This window comes from Miniopterus schreibersii (assembly GCF_964146895.1).
Source record: "Miniopterus schreibersii genome assembly, chromosome: 14".
NCBI classification, from domain to species: Eukaryota; Metazoa; Chordata; class Mammalia; order Chiroptera; family Miniopteridae; genus Miniopterus; species Miniopterus schreibersii.
Window position 1 is genome coordinate 16145063 of NC_138114.1, and position 21423 is coordinate 16166485.

The following is a 21423-nucleotide window of genomic DNA, read 5'->3' on the forward strand; positions in this document are numbered from 1 at the left end:
TGTATTACATTTTCTTTTAAAAATATTTTTCCAATTACAGTTTACATTAAATACAATTTTTAATTAGTTTTAGGTGTACAGTATAGTGGTTAGACAATCATACACTTTACAAAGTAGTCCCCCCAATATTTCAAGTTCCCACCTGGCACTGTATATGGTTGTAACAGTATCATTGACTATATTCCCTATGTTGTCCTTTACATCCCTGTGACTACTTTGTGACTACTAATTTGTACTTCTTAATCCCTTCACCTTTTTCACCCAGCCCTCCAACCCCCCTCTCCTCTGGCAACCATCAGTCTGTTCTCTGGATCTATGAGTTTGTTTCTACTTAGTCTGTTTGCTTATTTTGCTCTTTAGAGTCCACATATAAGTGAAATCATATGGTATTTGTTTTTCTCTGATTTATTCCACTTAGTATAATACCCTCTAGGTCTATCCATACAGTTGCAAATAGTAAGATTTCATTCTTTTTTATGATCCAGTAATATTCCATTGAATATATATGTACCTCCACCTTTTTATGCACTCATCCTTTCATATGTCTCCTGGCCATCTGCATGTCCTCTTTGGAGAAGTGTCTTTTGAGGTCCTCTGCCCATTTTTAAATTGGATTGTTTGTTTTTTTTGGTGTTGACTTTTATGAGTTTCATATACAATTTGGATATTAATCCCTGGTCAGATGTATCATTGGCGAATATGTTCTCCCATTCAGTAGGTTGTCTTTTGGTTTTGTTGATAATTTCCTTTGCTGTGCAAAACCCTTTTTAGATTGATGTAGTCCCATTTGTTTATATTTTCTTTTGTTTCCCTTGCCCAAGGAGATATATGGGGAAAAATACTGCTAAAAGAAATGTCAGAGATTTTACTGCCTATGTTTTCTTCTTGGAGTTTTATGGTTTGGAGTCTTACATTTTAAATCTTCAATCCACTTCGAGTTTATTCTTGCATATGGTGTAAGGAAGTGGTCTAGTTTTATTTTTTTGCATGTATCTGTCCAATTTTCCCAACACCATTTATTGAAGAGACTGTCTTTATGCCATTGCCTCCATTGTGAAATATTAATTGCCCATATAGGCATGGGTTTAATTCTGGGCTCTCTATTCTGTTCCTTCAATCTATGTGCCTGTTTTGATTCTGCAACTATGCTGTTTTGATTACTATGGCCTTGTAGTATAGTTTGATATCAGGTAGCATGATTCCTCCAACTTTGTCCTTTTTCAAGATTGCTGTGGCTACTTGAGGTCTTTTGTAGTTCCATATAAATTTTTGAATGTTTGTTCTAGTTCTGTGAATCACAACTATGGTGGTTACACGATCTTATGCATTTGTTAAAACACACAGAACTTGACACCACAGTGAATTTTGCTTATTAAAAAAATCAACCCAGATATGAAAGGAAACAAAAATGGAATACAAAAGCTCTAACAAATAAACCTAACTGTATTACAAATGAATAATGTAACCATTAAAGTGGGTAGAATAAAAGAACTAACCTAAAGTTACATTGGATAACACTATCTGACTAGACACTGTAGAGATAAAGACAAAAAGAAGCATAAACAAACACTGTACTCTAGTAAAAAAAATTGTGTCTCACAAGGGCATGGGTAAGCAATTTCAAAATACTTAAGGATGGAATAAATAAGTAAATCTATTTTAGATAATGAGAGCCAGAAAACTTTCAATGTCTTAGGGAGAAGTTATAAGTAAGGAAAGGGTGAAGGCTAGAATAAACTATGCTGGAATCAAAGGTAGTAGTTTGAACTCATGGAATTTAAATATATAAACAGAGTATTGCCAATCTAGTTGCTAAGAGGGCCTAGAAGCAACGACACTCAAGAACCATGAGCATTCCTAGCACTCAGATCTGGGTTTCTAAATAACATTCACCAATAAAAGGAATTGGGGTTACTTGAAGAAGTGGTTGGTTCCATAACTGAGGTACAAGAACCTAGAGCACTTTATGTTGTACAAAAGTAAGGTAGCACTTAAAAAGCATGGGGACAGAGCAAGATAAAAGGTCTATAGGGTGATTTTATTTCAAAAAGAGGCAAAACTAATTGTTAGTAATAGAAGCCAAAATAATGGTTACGTTTAGTGGGGGTAATGATTAGGAGGGTAGCACAAGGGGTAGTTTCTAAAGTGCTAGCAGTGTTCTATTTCTTTTTCTTTTTTCCCTTTTAAAAAATGTTTTTATTGATTTCAGAGAGAAGGGAAAAGAGAGAGAGAAACATCAATGATGAGAAAGTCATTGATCAGCTGCCTCCTGCACACCCCCTACTGGGAATTGAGCCCAAAATCCAGGCATGTGCCCCGGGGAATCAAACCCTGACCTCCTTGTTCATGAGTCGACACTCAGCCACTAAGCCACACCAGCAGGGTGTGTTCTAATTCTTGATCTGGTGGTAGTGACATAGGTGTGTTCACTTAATGAAAAATCATGCCAATTATGTATGCATATTATTCTTCAAAACAAATTATATAAGATGTTCTACATTTGATTATGGTGGTTGTTCATTGTTACTTAGTAAAATGTATGTGCATTTTACTATATGTAATCTGTACTTCAATATATGTGACTTAAAGGTCCTTTCAGAAATAAATGCTATAATAGGGCTAACATTTGCTTAGTGTAGTCTGTCTTCCATTTTGTTTTCTAGCTAAATGAAAGGTGGGAGTTGAAAGAAGTCTCATTTCTTGACAGGCCTGAGATTACTAAACCATACAAACCATGGCCCACAGATATTACTACGTTAGGAATGTGACAGTCCTGGGTATGTTATTCTAAATTATTTTCCACCTCTTGGCTCATTAAAGAACTTTGTCTTTTGCAGTTACAAAAATCTAAAAAAGGAAATATGAGTTAAAAACTTCGTTGTCTATATTCATAGTTAAGGAATATATGTTCTTTAAAATCTCATCTAGTAAGAACTTATTCTATGAATGCCATACAGACATTCTGAAAGAATGCTACTTAATTTGTTCTATCCACATCATCACCAACCTGTGCCAACAAGATCATCATTTAAAGTTGGTTCGGCTGTAGCAAACATTTTCAAAATGCTTTATAATGATATTTTCTAGCAGTAGGAATTGTGATGATGTGCTGACATTCTTCTTCCAGCTGCTGAGACTGTTTTCCTTTAGAGTTGGCATTTCCCTATTGCACTTTCTGCGCTTCATGCCTATCAGAAATGCAAGTCACAATTTACCTTACCTTATAGAGCACTGAGTGTTTTCTAAGAACATGAAAACTAAGCTAGCAAATGAGGAGACAAGTTTCTTTAAGGACTTAGTAACATGAAGACAAGGAACTTCAAATTCCCACTTACTTATAATGAAATGACTAAGGGCACTATGATGCGCCTATCTTAAGTTATAAGCTCCTCTGAGGCAGGAGACTATTTAAAGTAATATGCAGATTACTTGTCATAGTGGATGGGTCCTTGGTACTTTGTGATTGATCGAGAAAGAGAAGCATTCACCAAGGCTTGAGTTATTGATGCTGAGCTGCTAAAATATTCTGTTTCCATCATACCACAGGATCATAGAACTTGAGGCAACATTATCAGATCACCTAATCCAATGGTTTCCAAAGTGAGAGATGAAAGATAGGCAGCATTGCTACTTCAAATAAGTGAGCTTAACAAATATACACTCCTACACTCCCCTTCCCCTAGACTCCACCCCTCCATTTTCATACCTCTTCTTGAGGATGTATATTCAAATACTCCTCACAGCAATGTATCAGGTTGAGTGGAAGGTGCTTTTAAGAAGGAGGGCTGTACTTACTTACCAAAGCCCATTACGTGATTCTGATGTGGTAGCACCAGTCTTCCCGTTGAAAACCTCTGACCTAATCTATTTTCTCCCTTTGAGCAAAATTACAACACAAACAGCCTAGAAAGAATTCTGAAAGTATTCAGAAAAAGTCTCCAATTTATTCTTCAGTGGACCCAAATGGATGCATAAAGGCCATTATATGAAATGCATTATTTTCAATTTAGAATAAAAGTCTTACTGCTTTTCCCAATTTTTAGTGACATATTTAGTATAGAAACTTGGAGAAATTTAAACTTTCTATAACGTTTATATGTATATATGTGTTTATATGTATGTATATGTATGTACGTATGTATGTATAGGATCTCATTAGTACCTGCTGTCCAGTAAGCAATGAAAATCTGTAGTCTTAGTTTTTCTAAAGTTTATAAACATAGAAATGATTTCCTTGACCTGACTTGCATCACACCTAACAAGTTCATTCAACATTTATTAAAAGGATCAAAATGAACACTATCATGTTTTCTTTCCTGTCTTTCATTCCCAGCTTCTTACTCTTATTACTTTCCAGTGCCCTCCCCACCCCGCCTCCCAGCCCCAAAGCTTGGACATCAATTAGCCTGCAAGCAATGAGATAATGACTGATATGTGACAAAACCATTGGGCTGGATGGATACAGAGGATGGATACCCAACTGAAACAGAGGTGGCCAAAAATATAGGGTAAGCAGAAAAGACTTTTTAGATTCCCAGGCAACTCAGAGGAATTCAAAGAATTATATTTATAAAATAATATACAGTTATTTCTCAAAAGGAGAAAGGTCTCTAGAATTAAGTACTAAGGAACTTGATTTTGTTATATTATTGTTAAATGCCACAAACTTAGCAGTGATCGTTTAAAAATACTCTACGAGTGTGAGGTTTAAGGAACAGTGACTCCTAATTAGTGTTTTAATAAGTGTGTTAGCCATTCTGGAATGTCATTTATGGTAAATTAAGGGACACTTTCCCTCCCCATCTTCCATTAGTATTTTAATGCTAGGAGGTGGGAAAAAGCTGATCCATATTCAAGAGGAAAGGAGGAAAAACAATAACAAATTGGCATCTCTTCTGTGGATTGCCCCACAGGCCAAGCATTTTTATGTTCTTAATCATTATTAAATGACTTAACATGACACCCAGAGCCTGGCGAATGATTGCATCCTGACATGAGAACGAATTACAAATGAAATGAAAGATCAAGCCGTATTAGAGGATTGCCTCTGGGAAATGAAAATCTTTAATTCTCTTTTATTATTGACATTTATTTGGCTGCCATGAATAACAACACAGCAAGGAGATTCAGCTATGCTTGTGCACTGAATAGCTTATCCCAGGGCTCAAAACTGCATTAACATTTATCATGTTTGCTTTTGTAGCTGACACCACTGAACAGATTCTCTATCCATCTTGTATTTATCATGCATTGCAGATACAGTGCACCCTCTAATTTAAGTTCGTTTTCATATAGTAGAAACAGCAAAGATTACCAGTGTCTTTCCTCAAATAAATTCCTGCTGGTTAGCATTCCTAACAATGGTTTAATATATTTAATGAAAAACAAAATGAGTTGACAAATTCAGTCACTAGAAGAGGAGGCTAATTTTAAAGGTTTCAATTTTGGGAAATTTGTGCTAATTCACAAGACACTTGTACAATATGTATATCTGGAATAAAGCCTTAAAATAAATGTCTCTGTAAAGAGCAATCAAATAGCATTTTATGAATCTGAAGGCAGTACGACAGCTCTTATAAGATATTAAGTCTGCATGTTTTTCACTTTTCCAAATGGTGTTCACTGCTAAGACAGGAATAGGCCACGTACTATAGAAAGAAAGCAATTCAGATAGTTATTATCAATGCAGGGATATCTTTTCATGACTTATTTCTTTTTTCTCTTGTACAAATTAACAACATGGCTTTTCCTGTCGCAACAATAAAAGATTATATAGTATGTGGTATCTTCGCTCACATGATCTTCTTTGACTTGGCTGTCTTCCTTTATAATTCAAGGCTTAGAAAGGATATCAATGTATCTGGGGAAAATAATTCACTTAATATATCTGAATATTGTTTGAAAAATTAATTTTTACCTTTCTGTCCTTCTGTTTTTTGTACTTTTAATTATGGAAAGTTTTAAACATATACACAAGTGGATGCAATTGCACAATGACCACCCCTCATATATCCATCACTCAGCTTCCACAATTATTAATTCATAATGAATCTCACTTTATCTATAACTCCACTATTTACTACTCACTGAATTATTTTGAAATAAATATTTTTGAAGTAAATCTCTGAATCTTGGTTTTGACAATTCTAAAATAAGAGAGTTGGAATGAATTAATTCTAGGGTCCCTAGTCCTCCAAATTTGACAATAAATTCTTCTTTTACCTTTTTCAGGGTTACATATTTAGTTCAACAAAAATTTACTTCATAGTTACTATAAAATCTTTCTTGAAGCTTTATTGATTTCCCTCTCTGAGTGAATAAAAACCCATATAGTTTATACCCATAATAAGTGTAATTATAATTTCTTGTATTCATATACTGATGTCTATTAATTTTATTTCTGAGTTAGATCTTTAGGACTCATATATTAAATTTTAGTGTTCAGCAGAGTATTGAATAAACACAAAGGTAATAATTGCTACTGTTTATAATAATTAACTGATTTTAATTTTTTAAAAAAATATGTCTTTATTGATTTCAGAGAGAGGAAGGGAGAGGGTGAGAGACAGAAACATCAATGATGAGTCATTGATTGGTTGCCTCCTGCACGCCCCCCACCTGGGCATGTGCCCTGACTAGGAATCGAATCTTAATCTCCTGGATCATAGGTCAATGCTCAACCCCTGAGCCACACCGGCTGGGCTGATTTTAATCTTAATGGTTCAGACAGAATTAAAAGGTTTGTATTTTGGCTTTAAAAGTAGGTAGCATCATACTGACAATATTAATCATTTTAGTCAATAAAATGTGTGTTGAATAGATAAAATTCCTATTTTATTTCTATGCGGTCTATAAAATAGATGGCTGTGTAAAAACAGAAGAGAGGTTTTCTTCAAGTTTAAAGCTGATAGAGTAACATATCTGGGTTATATTTGTTCATAGTTGGATAAATTTATTTTATTGGAGTATAGGTATTTGGTAATGAAAATGTATGTTTTTCAGGAAAGACATTTCTAGATTTATAATTTCTCCAAAATACAAAGTAAATAAATTAAATCAAGGTAGATTTATTCAACTGATTTTTCATAAATTATCTTCTGGAAAATAAAATATTTTCTACTGAGATAGAAGGTACATATATATTTCTTAAAATAAAAAACTATAAAAGGTTCATTTTCACAGAAATCCTAAATTTAATATGAACCCATAAAAGGCCAAGAATAGCCAAAGCAGTCTTGAGAAAGAACAAGGCTGGAGGCATCACACTTCCTGATTTCAAACTATATTACAAAGATATAGTAACCAAGACAGTATGATACTGGCATAAAAACAGATACACAGTTCAATGGAACAGAACAGAAAGCCCAGAAATAAACCCAGACATATATGGTCAATTAATTTATGAGAAAGGAATTATGAATATACAATGGGGAAACAATTGTCTCTTCAATAAATGGTGTCTGGAAAATTGGACAGTCACATGCAAAAGAATGAAAGTAGACCACTACCTTACAACATACACAAAAATCACCTAAAAATGGATTAATAACTTGAAAGAAAGACCTGAAACCATAAAACTCTTAGAAGAAAAGAGGGGATAAGTTCCTTGACACTAGTTTGGTGATGATCTTTTAGATCTGACACCAAAAGCAAAGGCAGTAAGAGCAAAATAAACAAATGGGACTACATTAAAATGAAAAAACACACACCACCACAAAACCAAAAAAAATCTTCACAACAAAGGAAGCCAGCAACAAAATGAAAAGGCAACCTATGGAATGGGAGAAAATATTTGCAAATCATTTATCTGAGAAGGAGCTAATATCCAAGATACATAACACACTCATACAACTCAACAGCAAAAACCAAAACAAAACGAAGCCAAAAACCAAACCAAAACAAAGCCAAAAACCAAAACAAAACAAAAAACCAACCCGAAAACCAAACCAAAACCAAGGTAATCCAAAAGATCTGAATAGATATTTTTCCATAAAAGACATACACATGGCCAAAAGGTACATGAAAAGGTGCTCAACATCATTAATCATCAGAAAAATTCAAATCAAAACCAAAATGAGATCACCTTACACCTGTTAGAGTGTCTATTATAAAAAAGACAAGAAATAGCAAGTGCTAGTGAGGATGTGGAGAAAAGGGAACACGTGTGAACTATAGGTGAAAATGTAAATTGGTTCAGCCACTATGTAATACAGGATGGAGGTTCCTCAAAAATTAAAAATAGAACTACCATATGATCCAGCAATTCCACTTCTCGGTATATATTTGAAGGAAATGAAAATACTAACTCAGAATGGTATCCGCACCCTCTGTTCACTGCAGAGTTATTTACAATAGCCAAGACATGGAAACAACCTAAGTGGTCCATTTGATGGATGAATAGATAAAGAAAATGTGATACGCACACACACATACACACACACACAATAAAATAACATTCAGCCATTAAAAAGAAGGAAATCCTGCCATTTGCAATGATATGGATGAACCTTGAGGGCATTATGCTAAGTGAAATCAGTCAGACAGAGAAAGACAAATAATGTATGATCTTACTTGCATGTGAAATCTAAAAAACCTCTGAACCCACAGATACAGAGAACAGAGTGGTGGCTGCTACAAGTGTGTGCATGTATGTATGTGTGTATGTAAGCAAAATGAGTTAAAGTGGTGAAAAAAAGTACATTGTTTTGAATTAAATGTAATAGAAAGAATACAGAATTTTGCTATAAATGATTAATCCCCATAATACTAGTTTTCTCACACAGTGTGCATGTTTTGAATAAATAATAATAGAAACAATATAGAATTTTGTTATAAATGATTAATCTTCATAACACTGGTTTTCTCACACAGTTTGCACATGTACCTGTAGCCATTATAGTGTCATCACTCCCTTGGGTGAAAACCACGACTCGCTGCCTCTTCGAGTTCACCTTTGGCAGAGCTTGGGTCTTTCTGGCTATCTCCTTAATGTCTTCAGTCTGTTAGAAAGGAGGAAAAAGTTCTCATAACCAGTACAACAAGGCAAAGCTTTATTAGTAGATTAAGGACTTAGCCTCTCATGTTTAAAATAAGAGAGACTTGAACTTCTATTAAGATTTATTATTTAAAATTTTAACCACATACAAAAGTAAATATAACCTCCAAGGAGCCCACATCAAACTGTAACCATTTTAAATTTATTTCATCTATACCCTCATTTACCTGCTTTTCATATTATTCTGAAGTAAATTATAGATACTATATAATGTCATCTGTAAATGTGTTAGTATGTATCTCTGAAAGATAACAACTTAAACATAAACACATAACTATTATATATTTAAAAATAAACAAAAATCCCTTAATATCAGCAAATATCCAGTCAATTTTCAAATTTCCAATAAAATTTGTAGAAAGAAGAATACTAAATTATTTTAGGAGTGTATAGACCATGGTTATACTGACTTTGGAAATAATACAGTGACTATAATGCCAAATTTTTCAAAGAACTAAAATGAGAGGTGGTAACCATTTTCTACAGACTTGATTTTCTTAGAATCATGGTTCTGACAATTTTAGATAATTTAAAAATCCATGTCTAAATTCAGTAGGCCTCTAAAACTGCCCATGGTTTGCATTTGTTGGTTAGTACTCTATTACTGTGCAAAGTTTCAAACAGTTATGGAGAGAGAAACACAACCAGAGGGGAAAAGATATCTGTATGGCATAAAGGAAGTTAATTAGGATATACAGGAGGGTAACATTTAGGTAAACAAAGCAGACAAGTCATAATGGTTGCAAACAATATCAGAAACCATGACATTTTTAAAGGTATGACAATCTTTAGTGAAATACTTCTATGTTGTTTGTTCACTAAGTACTTAAGAAAGTCCAGATGATATATGAAGCTAAGCTTCTACTATACCTCACATGATAATACCAGAGGATTGTTGTTTCTGAAGAGAAGAGCCATTTGGGGTATAACAATGCTGCTGACCTTTTAAACATGCTGACTGTTTCACTTCTGGTTGCTTATTTTAGAACAGAACTAAGCCTGACCTCAAATAAGATGAGAAAAGAAATTCCCTCACAGTTTTGGGGAAAGACTATTATAAATGACTAGCAGAAAAAGAAAAAAGAAATGACTAGTAACAGCTGAAAGGACGAAAAAAAAAAAAGCCATATTACAATGTCTTCACTCTCAAATAAATGTATACATTTAATTAAAATGACTCACATATATTCTCCCAATTGCCTTGTCACATATATATTTTACTACTGTAGGATTTTTTGCTTATGATTGAGTACAGTTCATATTTAATAAAGATAAGAGGCAAACTCCAGGAATAGATTCACTTTATCATCTTGGGAGCAGCATCTTATGCATGTACTGGATGTTTTTTAAATAGAGGTCTTTCTTCAAGGTGGTGTAAGGAATAAATTAAGAATGAGGTTCCACAACTGTCTTCTACCAACCCTGTGGGAAGATATATTTTTTATAGAGCTTTGGTAAATTAAAGAAACCTTTTTAAAATTTTTTATTTTTTTAATTGAATTTATTGGGATGACACTGGTTAATAAAATTACATAGGTTTCAGATGTACACTCCTACAATACATCATCTGTACACTGTATTGTGTGTTCACCACCCCAAGTGGAGTCTCCTTCCATCACCATTTATCCCCCCTGTACCCTCTTCTACCCCCCCCTTCCCTCTGGCAATCACCAGACTGTTGTTTGTGTTCATGAGTCTTAAAGAAACCCTTCTTATGTCTCAAATTAAATCTTATAAAACTAGCAATTCGAGATTGAAATAAACTTTCCAAATATAAAACATAAACCTTTACAGATGGTTACACTTTATTCTCTCCGTATCCACATCCACAGTTCATACAAAACCCCTTTGTGGTTCTGCGATAACTGGCAGTGAGCACCAAAACTGAATTTCTCACTGTGCCTAGAGGAGCCATTGCTTTACCTTCAGTAGTTGATTCCCAGCTAATATAAAAACTTTCCTTAAAATCTTAATTTTGTCTCCCCAAAGCTACATATTTCTAATTTTGCTGTGAGTCAGAAGATTCTTCTCCCTTATACTTGGGCTAACATATCTTAACAGAATGATGAAATTACAAGGGATTTAGAGTATGACGCGCCTGGATTTGTGCACCGTGAGCAGGTAAATAAACCTCTCTGAGGCTCCATTTCCTCATGTACAATACTAAGAAAATATTTATGGTACAAGACGTTGGGAGAGAAGTATGCTATAATTAGTGGGTAAAAACTTAGAGATAATCAGAATATTTACATATTCTCACGGTTTCTCCCCTTAAGATACTTATTCATTACAAAAGGAAAAGTAGTTATGTTGCAGTGAAGGAAGCTAACATACCAGTTTACCCTGCTGATCTTTAGCAATGCTAAAATTAGTGGGCAAAATAGGATATCTGCATAGTCCAAAATATTGCTCCTCATGATATTTATTAATTACAATGGGATAACAGTAACTTTACAGAGGTTAACCTGCAAACACCATCTTCTACCTTCACACAGTGATCAAGGTTAACATCACCAACAGTAAGGTCCTGGAATTTCCTGTATATCCCTGATAGGATGCACTAAGAAGGGCACATCACTTCTGTGATATTTCTGAAAAAAAAACCCCATAACTTCTACCTAATTATGAAAAAATATCAGACAAACCTAGATTGAGGGACAGTCTACAAAATGACTGACAAGTACTCTTCACAAGTATCGAGATCATGAACAAGGAAAGTTAGAAACTGGTACAGAAAGGAAGAGACTAACGAGACATGATAAATAGATGCGATGTGTAATCCTGGACTAGAGTCTGGAACAGAAATAGAGGAGAAACTTGTGAAATCAGAATAAAGACTGAAGTTTGGTTACTGGTATTGCACCAATGTTAATTTTCTGGGTTTGGTCACTATACCTTGGTTATATAAGATGTTAAGATTAGGGGAAGCTGAGTGAAAGGTGTCTGGGAACGCTGTACTATTTTTGCAAATTTCCTAAGTCTAAAATTATTTCAAAATAAAAAGTTAAAAACTGTTGTGAGGATGAAAGAGGATAAGTAAGTGAAAGAGGTTAATGCAATATTCAGCCCATGTTAAGTATGTAATATAATATTAATTTCTTTCCTTTAATAACAATCATTCTAATACTTTCTAAAACTGTCACATCCTGAGGTTGCCTTCCAAAACTCCAAACAGGGCTTCAAGATTCTGAGTACTGAGAATTCAATTGTGGTCTCTAATAAGGGAGGAGAAAAAGGAAAGGGGAAGAAGAGGTAGAAGAAAGCTCATACGATTTAGTTATGAGCCATGTTTAGAGTTCCAACGGAGCTTATTAAATCTTAACTTCTCTAGGTAGTGCGTCTATTACTACTCCTTAAATATCAACTACTTTGGGCAGTAGTACTATTACTGCAACCTCATTTTACAGATGAAGAAACTGAGTCACAGAGAGGTTAAGTATCTTCCTAAGGTCATAACGATACTAAGAGGTGAAGCCAGGTCCAGCGCGCACAGAGTGATTCCAGGGATTACACTCAACCATTATGTCATGCTACCCACAGATTATAGTACTTTTATGAATTTATCAATGTGCTTTCTGTTACCACAAAACTATACAGCAAGTTCATCCCAAGTCATTTTTCTGCCACATTCACAAATTATTGCTTATCTTGTATTTAAGTTTGGTATTTTTTTCTTAATTATACTGTATACTTGTATTTTACCCCAGTATATTTCTTTCTTCTTTTTGGTTTGCAAATAGCTCATTTATTTTAATTTTTTTATTGTCTCCGTTCCCACCCACGTTCCCTTTGTCTACCTCCACCAGCCCCGCCCCCTTCCCTCTGGTATCACTACACAATTGTCTGTGTCTATGGGTTATGCATATATGTTCTTTGGCTAATCTCTTCACTTTCTTTCACCCAGTCCCTCCTACCCCCTCCCCTTTTAAATTTCAAGATATTTCTTATTTTCCAAGGTCCTTTGGAAATCTAATCTCCTCTTTCAAATCATTAGAATGTGAGAAAGATGTGTAGTTTGTATGGTAAAAAGTACTAAACTTGGGAGAGCTGAGCTCTGGTTCTGGCTATATTATGTATTAGCTATGTCACCTTGTACAAGTCATGTAGCCTATTTTGTATCTGTTAAATTGATTGGCAATACATGCCCTATTTACTCTCAAAGGTGTGAATATTAAACGTATTAATGAAATGTTGGAAGAGGTTTTATACACTGTGAAGCATTTTATAAATGTTAAATTATGCTTTTATTGTCACTAGTGATCAGGTGAACACCTCAAATTTACCATTGTCTCCCAAATTAAAGAATATACTCTCTTCATTCTATTTTTGAACAAGCTGGTGATGCAAATGTTAAACAATACTACCACAATTTACCTAATTCCAAAGCATACCAGTTGTGGTGTCCCCACCCACTGCCTCAGTTAACCATGCCAGATTCTGTTTTGTTTTCCGAATAGAAACTCCTGTAATAATTATGGTGTTCATGTGATGTGTCACTCGCCAGTCTTATCTCATGCTCCCTTCCTCCTCACTCCTGTTCAGTGACACTGACCTTCTGTCAGTTCTTGGAGTACATAGTACATTATGCTCTTTCTTGTTTGAGAGCTTTTGTACTCGTTTCCTCTGTTTGAAATTTGTTTCCCTGTTTGTTTGTTTTGCTTTTTCATGTCATGGCTAGATAACTGTATTTTTCAAGTTTTGCTTTCTCAGAGAGTTATTCCATGACCATCTCATTCAAAATAGAAACCCCTCCCACGTTCTCCTTCACAATACACTCTGGTCATTTCTATCCTGTCTTCAGGGTTTATCAAAGTGTTAGGCACATAGCTTCTGCTCGGTAAATATTTGTTGAATGAGTAAATGATTAAATAAAGAAACTTAGATGATCATCTTACCTCTTCCCCTTAATCTAACTGTTTTAAAACTGTCCTCCTTTAAGACTCAGCCAGTCACCCAGGAAAGTGGCATTATACTCTTTTGGCCAGCAGGACTTGACTTAGTGTCTTGTTTTCAGAAACTCTGGGTGATATTCATTACATTCTTTATATTTGTGAGGCACACAGGAACCTTAGAAAAATCTTGAAGAATTCTTTGGGAATCAAGGTCTCCAGAATATTCTGTGTGGACTTTATCTACCCAGTGCTGCTCAATGGAACTCTCTGTGATGATGTATGTGGTTTATATCTGCACTGTCCAATATGGTAGTCTCATTCAAAACATGCACAGTGAAACTGAGGAACTGAATTTTAAATCTGACTTAATTTTAATTTAAATAACTACATGTGGCCTGCAGGTGCTGTAATGGATAGCACAGTTCAATACTTTTCTCTCTCAGTGGTGTAAGATGATAGAGTCAACACTGGTCAGAGAAAGCCTACAAGCCTGGGATCCTCTGGGTAGAGTCAGGGGCTGTGGGGAAAGTTGGAAAAGGGAAAATAATTACTTTGTTTCCTCAATAGTCAGAAGTTTATATCCTACACATATAAAACAAGGAAATTAAAATTTGTTGCTTAGAGGAAAAATAAATGAATGATCCAGTAGGAAAGGTATGAATTCTCTATATCATTTGCCACATACTCTATTGTACAGAGAATGAAAACACAAAGAATATTTGTATTTAGGTTGTGGAGGTATTTTCTTCATTTTATTTAATTTAAACCAATTTTCAATATAGCTTTTAAAAGGTTTCATAAGGAAACATGCTTTTAGGTACTTTATTTTTATGTAGGTTCTAAAAATACAAACCTTTAATCAGTTTAGCTCAAGATAAGGTAGATTTAAAAACACATTGCAGTCTGAACTGATTTTCCAGAATAATAAATGCCTCATGAAACTTTTTACCTCGAGAATTGTCATTTTAAATTCTTAGCAGGTCTGTCATTTAAATCGGGCACTATGCAATTTTCTATCATATATATATATATATATGGAGTCCTCTCTCTTCTGCTTTGTGCTCTGCCAGCTTCAGTTTTTATCTCACCCTCCAGTGCCCTCCTAAGCTGGCTCTTCTTGCTGAAAATTGCCCAACTCATTTTAAAGATTAAAGATTTTTTTAAAAGAAAGATTATCTAAAATTTGCAGAGAAGCTAACCAGAATATCATAAACAATGCCGCTGAGGATACTTCCTGGTGAATAAATGCTGGTTATTTTTAGCAGCATTTGGATTGGTCTGTTAGCAGACAGACCACCAGTGGCAATACTCAGTGGCTTTGGGAACTATTTAGGATTTATAATAGAAAATGAGGGTAGGACAGCAGAAATGGTGGGAAGAAAAAAATGGTCACCTTTCCTTTCTTTTTAATCTTTTCATTCTCTCCTCTCACTCATGCCCCAAATTCAGAGGTAAAATTAAAGCTGGGAGTGATAAAATGCAGACTTTGTCTAGTTTGTCACACTAGACTTCTGAGAGCACTGACATAATCTCGAAGACATTAAACTGTTAAGATAAAGTGATTTATTTTTGTTGGATTCTTTTAAAAATACCAAGTTTCAAACCTATGTTTTTATATTATTGTGTAATGAACTAAAAAATGGCATTTTAAAAATCACTAAATTTCTCTAGATAGCATCCCTTACATGGATTATATTTTATTAACAACACTTACTTAAGGTTATTCTACTCATGGCTCTTATATATTCTGCAAGGCTTATAATATTTTAGAGAACCCATGAAGGGACACATCAAACCTGTGTGCTTTATCTAATTTAACATATCACTGTCAACATCACCAACAGAGCAGTTTTACTATGTCAGGAGGTAATAAGGTATAGTATTATAACCATCATCACTGGGTTTATATGCTATAATCAATTGTGGCAGATTTATGGTAAAAAAAATTATAGAATCAAAATAAAAACTAATGGAAGGGTTAATGTGGTGCTGGTTAGTAGAAAACAGAAAAAGTAGTTTGTTGCTAGGACTGAATTTAAACCAGGTATATTCAAAACATATAGCTCAAGGGGACAATAAATATATGAATAATCAGCCGTAATAAACTATTTAAAAAAATATTATCTTGTACTAAAGAATCATGATTATTTGTTATTCAACATGTCATCTTTCTAAGCATCTACAAAACTGCTTAATTTCTAGAACCAAAATATATTTTTTATGTTAGTACAGAAAATAGGATACACATTTATGATCCACAAGCTTTCCTCAGTGGAGAATTTTGATGTAACAACAGAGAATATCAATAGTTAATATTAAAATTTAACATCAGTGAAACTTTAAAACATGACTGAAAACACTTACTTATAGTCTCATGATTAAAATATTTGACTTTTTAATTGAATATTCCGCTGATTACATTTAATCTTATATATAAATTGCTGGTTTGGAAAATTACAAAGCAAAACTTAACTCAGATAAATAATAACTTGGAAATCTTTATTTCTTCTTCTACATGAGACTCAACCCTTGTATTTGTGAGAATACATATAGTAAATCAAAAAAAGCAAATTCCCAACAATTAGGCATCATAAACAAAGTTTCCTACTCTGACAGTTTTTCATAGAATCTTGAGAATAGACTACTTATACCACATGCCCACTGTCTTCCTCCAAGAAGAGGAAGCACTATGGTTGTCAAGTCCTATGACATGGATAACATGCATGTGTATTACTTTGTTGCTCATTGAGTACATTTAAATATAGTTTCATCATAAATTCACACACCTTTCTCTAAAGAGTTCATTGTGAGCTTACTAATATAGCCAATCAACATTCACTAAAGCTTCTTTAGATGGTAGACAATACTGAGTATGCAAATAAAGAGTTTCTATATTCTGGCTTTAGTCAGATTAAGTTTTTAAAAATTACTACTGTGCAACACTCCAAGTTGTGGTATAGAACACAGCATTCTACATAGTTCTGGCTCAATAAATATGATAATCATAAAATTCATAAACTCAGTTAATTCTGTCAATTAACCTGGGTTCAGTGTTTTCTAACAATTAACTGGAAGATGGATATTCTATAGATAAAAACGTGGTCTTGTCTCGTCTTAATTTTGCCAACAAAAAGCACATGGAATTTTGAATATTGACAGAACAACATTTATGTCAGAATAACAGAACCAGGACCTGAAAATTATATTGATACTTAGTTTCAGAAAATTTATGTTTTAATGCTACCCAAGAAAAAAAAAAGAAAGAAAGAAAAGAAGGAAAAAGATCCAAATAGGAAGTTTATATGAGCAGGATTTAAATTAATCAGTTCCTAACAACTGTTAAGTACAACCTTTTGGAAATTAATTTGCATAATGATAATCTACATGGGGTAAGGCTGAAATTATTTAAACGACATTATATTTCACTATTTAGTCTTGTTCCACCACTGCTTTAGCAGTGAATCCTTCTGAAATGTAATGCAGCTAATGAGGTAGCTTTTTAACTGAACAAACTGACAGGCCCCATATCTGCAGAGGCAGCTTGAAACCGTGCCCAACCTCTTGGCTTCCCAAGAGGCTTTTCAAAATTCAATAAATAACATCTGTAGGCGATGTTGGGTGCAGACCTAGCAGAGTGCGTCATAACACTGTGCTGGCAGAACAAAGAAACCATGACGACTGCCAAGTTTCCATGGCAACTGCTGAGAGGCTCTGAGAGTATAATAGCACATCAATCACTGTCCAAAAGAACTTCATTATCAGCTAGAAAAAACCTTTAGGATCTGTTTAGTGTGCAATTGTGGGTTAACTCACCTCAAAGCCTTGCTCTCTAGCAAAAGTGGCAGCTTCCTGAAATAAAAAAAAAGAACAGTTAATTATAAAGTGCGAGGTAATGAAGAAATAATCCATTTTGAAACTCATTCACAGTCTTCTTTTTACACAATTATCTCAATATACCCACATAGTTCAATTTTTATTCTTACACCAAAAAAGATTTCTTTTTTCTTTGGCATAAAAAAAAGGGCAGCATAATGTCAACACACTTCACAAGTTGGAATAAAGAAGATGTAGTGCATGTTTGTACTGTAGCTGTCACAGTGAGTTCAGGTGTTTTGACCCCAAAAAAGAAAGACAATTATTTGAAATCTAAGGAACATGCTGGTGGTTATGCTTTTAATTAAAACAATACCTTTCAGAAAACTCTTCTGTAGAGAAGAATATCTGCTGGTAAATGTATAGATTAAGAGAAATCACCATTTTGCAATCCCTAATGAAATTTATTCAGGCAAGGATCATCAATGGATGCTAAATTCACTGGGTGACAGGATGATGGGGAACTGGGTGTTTTGTGGAATCAAAACATCACAGATTATGTGCTGATCACAGGGAGCAAACTATAACTTTATAACGGAAGGATCCAGCTGTCATAACCTTAACCCAGTGATTGATCATATCACTTACTATCATTAATAGTGGGGTCACCAAATATTCTGTGCCTTCTATTAAGATGCAGTATGAAATACCGAGCATCGCCTATAAAGTTCTCTAACCAAAAATTTAAAAGATGACTTAATCAAAACTTTAATTATGTAACTTGCTGTCTACAGGAAATACAGAGAACAGGAGAACAAGTTCAACGATACACTAAGAAAGCAAATAGACAAATCCAAAGGCAGGACATTTGGAGGCTTGGTCTCTTCAATAAGTCAATTTTGTGATAACGTGGGAGGGGAAAAATGACCAAGTGCAATATACAGATCTTAAGTGGTTCCTGTTTTGAACAAACCAGGTATAAAAGACATTTTGGGGACAATTGAAGAAATTTAAATATTTTAAGAATTATATAACATTAAGAGTTATCAATGTTAAGAAAAATGTCCTTAATTTTTAGCAGTTAACCCTGAAATATTTAGGGATAAAATGGCGTGATACGTGTTATTTACTTTAGAATTCTTAAAAAAATTAAAGTGAAGCAAAAATGGCAAAATATTAATTATTAAAATCTAGATGTATTCAGTATTTCTACTTTTTTGACTGTTTGGAAATTATAAGAAACAGTCCAAACAAATCCATATTTTGCTCCGATATAACAGGGTAACAAAAGGTGAACATTAAAAATACATAGCTAAAATACACAATATTTTTCTAAAATTAAATATCTTTAGGGCACAATGAACATTATTATATATCCTAATGCTGTTATAACAGGCTATCAAGTGGCAAAAACACATCTGTATGACCCAATCCTTTCCCTTTCTCTACTGTTTGCTTTGTGCATGTATTTTAATGTTAAGACTGATACAGAAAATGGAGGCAATATTACTTTTCAACTCCACTTCCCTCTTGAAAATGAAAAAAACTGCAGACAACTGTCAAGAGCCTCTACATCTTAACTTACATTCCTCCAAAATTATCTCTGCCAAGAGATATTAATAGAAGGATGGGATTTGAGCCCAAGTAGTGAGCAGATCCAACTCAACTGAAACGACTGCTGCACCAAACCATGTAAGGCAGAAAGTACAGTCAATGTCTCCAGCACAAACTTGGGTATTATCTACATATTAAGGAAAACACTGCGAAAAAAATATATATGCACTTATGGTCCTATATACTAATAAAATAGAAATTTTGAGGGTTTAAAAAGGTTGAAATGGATGATTACAGCTGAACACTGAAGCGGATAGGAAGTGATAAGCTGAAAGTCCAACTCCTTAGGCTGCTCACTAGAGAATCACAGGCTGATGAACTTAGCCTTAGTAATGTTGATGAAAACAACACTGAATTACGATCTTGACAGCTGGTACAAGCAAGGCTAGCCTCTTTGAAAATTTACTTACAATAGAATTTTGTATACAACATATTCAATAATATTTGCTGACCTAGATGTCAAAGGGTAAGGTTCAAAAGATATCAATGTAGTATTTTTCCAAGTTGTCCAATCCAAGGATTAACCAAGTTAATTAACTAATTAATTAATCTTCACCTGAGGATATTTTTTCCATTGCTTTTCAGAGAGAGTGGAAGGGAGGGAGGGAGAGAAACATCGATGTGATAGAGACATATGGACTGGTTTTCTCCCGCACACATCCCAACCTGGGCATGGGGAGTGAACCAGCAACCCAGGTACATGCCCTTGACCAGGAATGGAACCTGAGGCGCTGCGGTGTGCGGGCCAACTCTCTAACCACTGAGCCACATTGGCCAGGGAACCAAGCTAATTCTTATATGAAAATGATAATTGAGGCCTGGCCGGGTAGCTCAGTTGGTTTAGAGCATCACCCCAATATGCCAAGGTTAAAGGTTCCATCTTGGGTGAGGGCATATACAAGAATTAACCAATGAATTCATGGATAAGTGGAAGAACAAATGGATCTCTCTCTTTCTCTCAATTCAATAAATAAAAAAATTTGTAAGAAGATAACTGAAAAGCTCTGTTAGAACTACTTATTTATATGGAACTTCTAGAGGCATGAAAGAACCCTGGAGGCCTATAAGACAAAGTTAATACGAAGAATCTGTATGATAAAATTGTACTAAGACACAAAAACTCAAAATTCACATATGGTAGTTAAATTGCTCTTTTAATGTCCAGTTTTACTCAGACAAATCTAAGAAGCAATTAACTGTGATCTGTTATGGTATAGTAGAACTGACTAATTGCAAGACACACATATAAATGTCAGATCACTATTCTTTAAGGAAACCAGGCGCTAGGACACTTTCCCATCTGTAAACTATTCCAAGTGCCAACATATTTCTGACTGAGGAAGGACGTGCTGAAGAAAAGTCAACTCGATTTTCTATCTTAGCATCCCCCTCACACAGGTTTGCAGAGCTGTGCCCTATCAGGAAAAGCCAAGCACTTGTTCTATGGCTTAAAAAGATCTTATCTCCTGACTTCCTCTCACCTTCCTTTGATCTTGGACTGGTGCCCCCAGTCACTCCATTAGAGAAGGCAGATGGCTCACATCACTGCAGACTTTCCCACCACAGCTAACCTCTGATCTGAAGGTGTTTGCAGATACATTGATGGAACAACATTTATTTTCCTCTCAGCAAAACAAGTAAAACAACATAGGGGAACAGTTTGACCCAGTAAGAATTTTAAGCAGAATTTCAGTCCTCAGATTCAGGGCCCAGAGGGACAGAAAGAAAAGGCATTAGGTCAGAAAGTAGAGAAGAAAGGGGCATAGATGGTGGGCAGAAGAGTAAGGCACATTCCAAATATCAGGAGTATTTCTAAGTGAACTGATCACACTAAATTGAAAAGGACTTTGTAGTGTGCCTTTGCAGTAAAAGTGAGAAAAGAAAACAAGCAAGTCCCCATCTGTGCTGCCCCAGGGCGCCACGTACTGAGTTTCACAAATCTAATGAAGCAGTCAGGTTAAAATCCAACCACAGAGTGGATGTGACATGTGGAGAACAGCTAAGGTTAGAATAGAGAAGCAGGGCGGTTCCTAATGCAGGTGATTATCC

At 34.7% G+C, this 21423-nt stretch overlaps 1 protein-coding gene across 3 annotated transcripts in view; it reads right to left on the reverse strand.

Annotated features, from left to right (window-relative positions):
- ADK (adenosine kinase) overlaps positions 1-21423 on the reverse strand; it is an 888023-nt gene that overhangs the window by 553507 nt on the left and 313093 nt on the right. For all 3 annotated transcript variants that reach the window (XM_081158526.1, XM_081158525.1, XM_081158527.1), the window contains exons 8-9: positions 17761-17796; positions 8885-8999 (exon numbers count right to left, since the gene is read on the reverse strand). In XM_081158526.1, coding sequence (XP_081014652.1) covers positions 8885-8999; positions 17761-17796 — 151 coding nt within the window. The remainder of the gene's footprint in view (positions 1-8884; positions 9000-17760; positions 17797-21423) is intronic.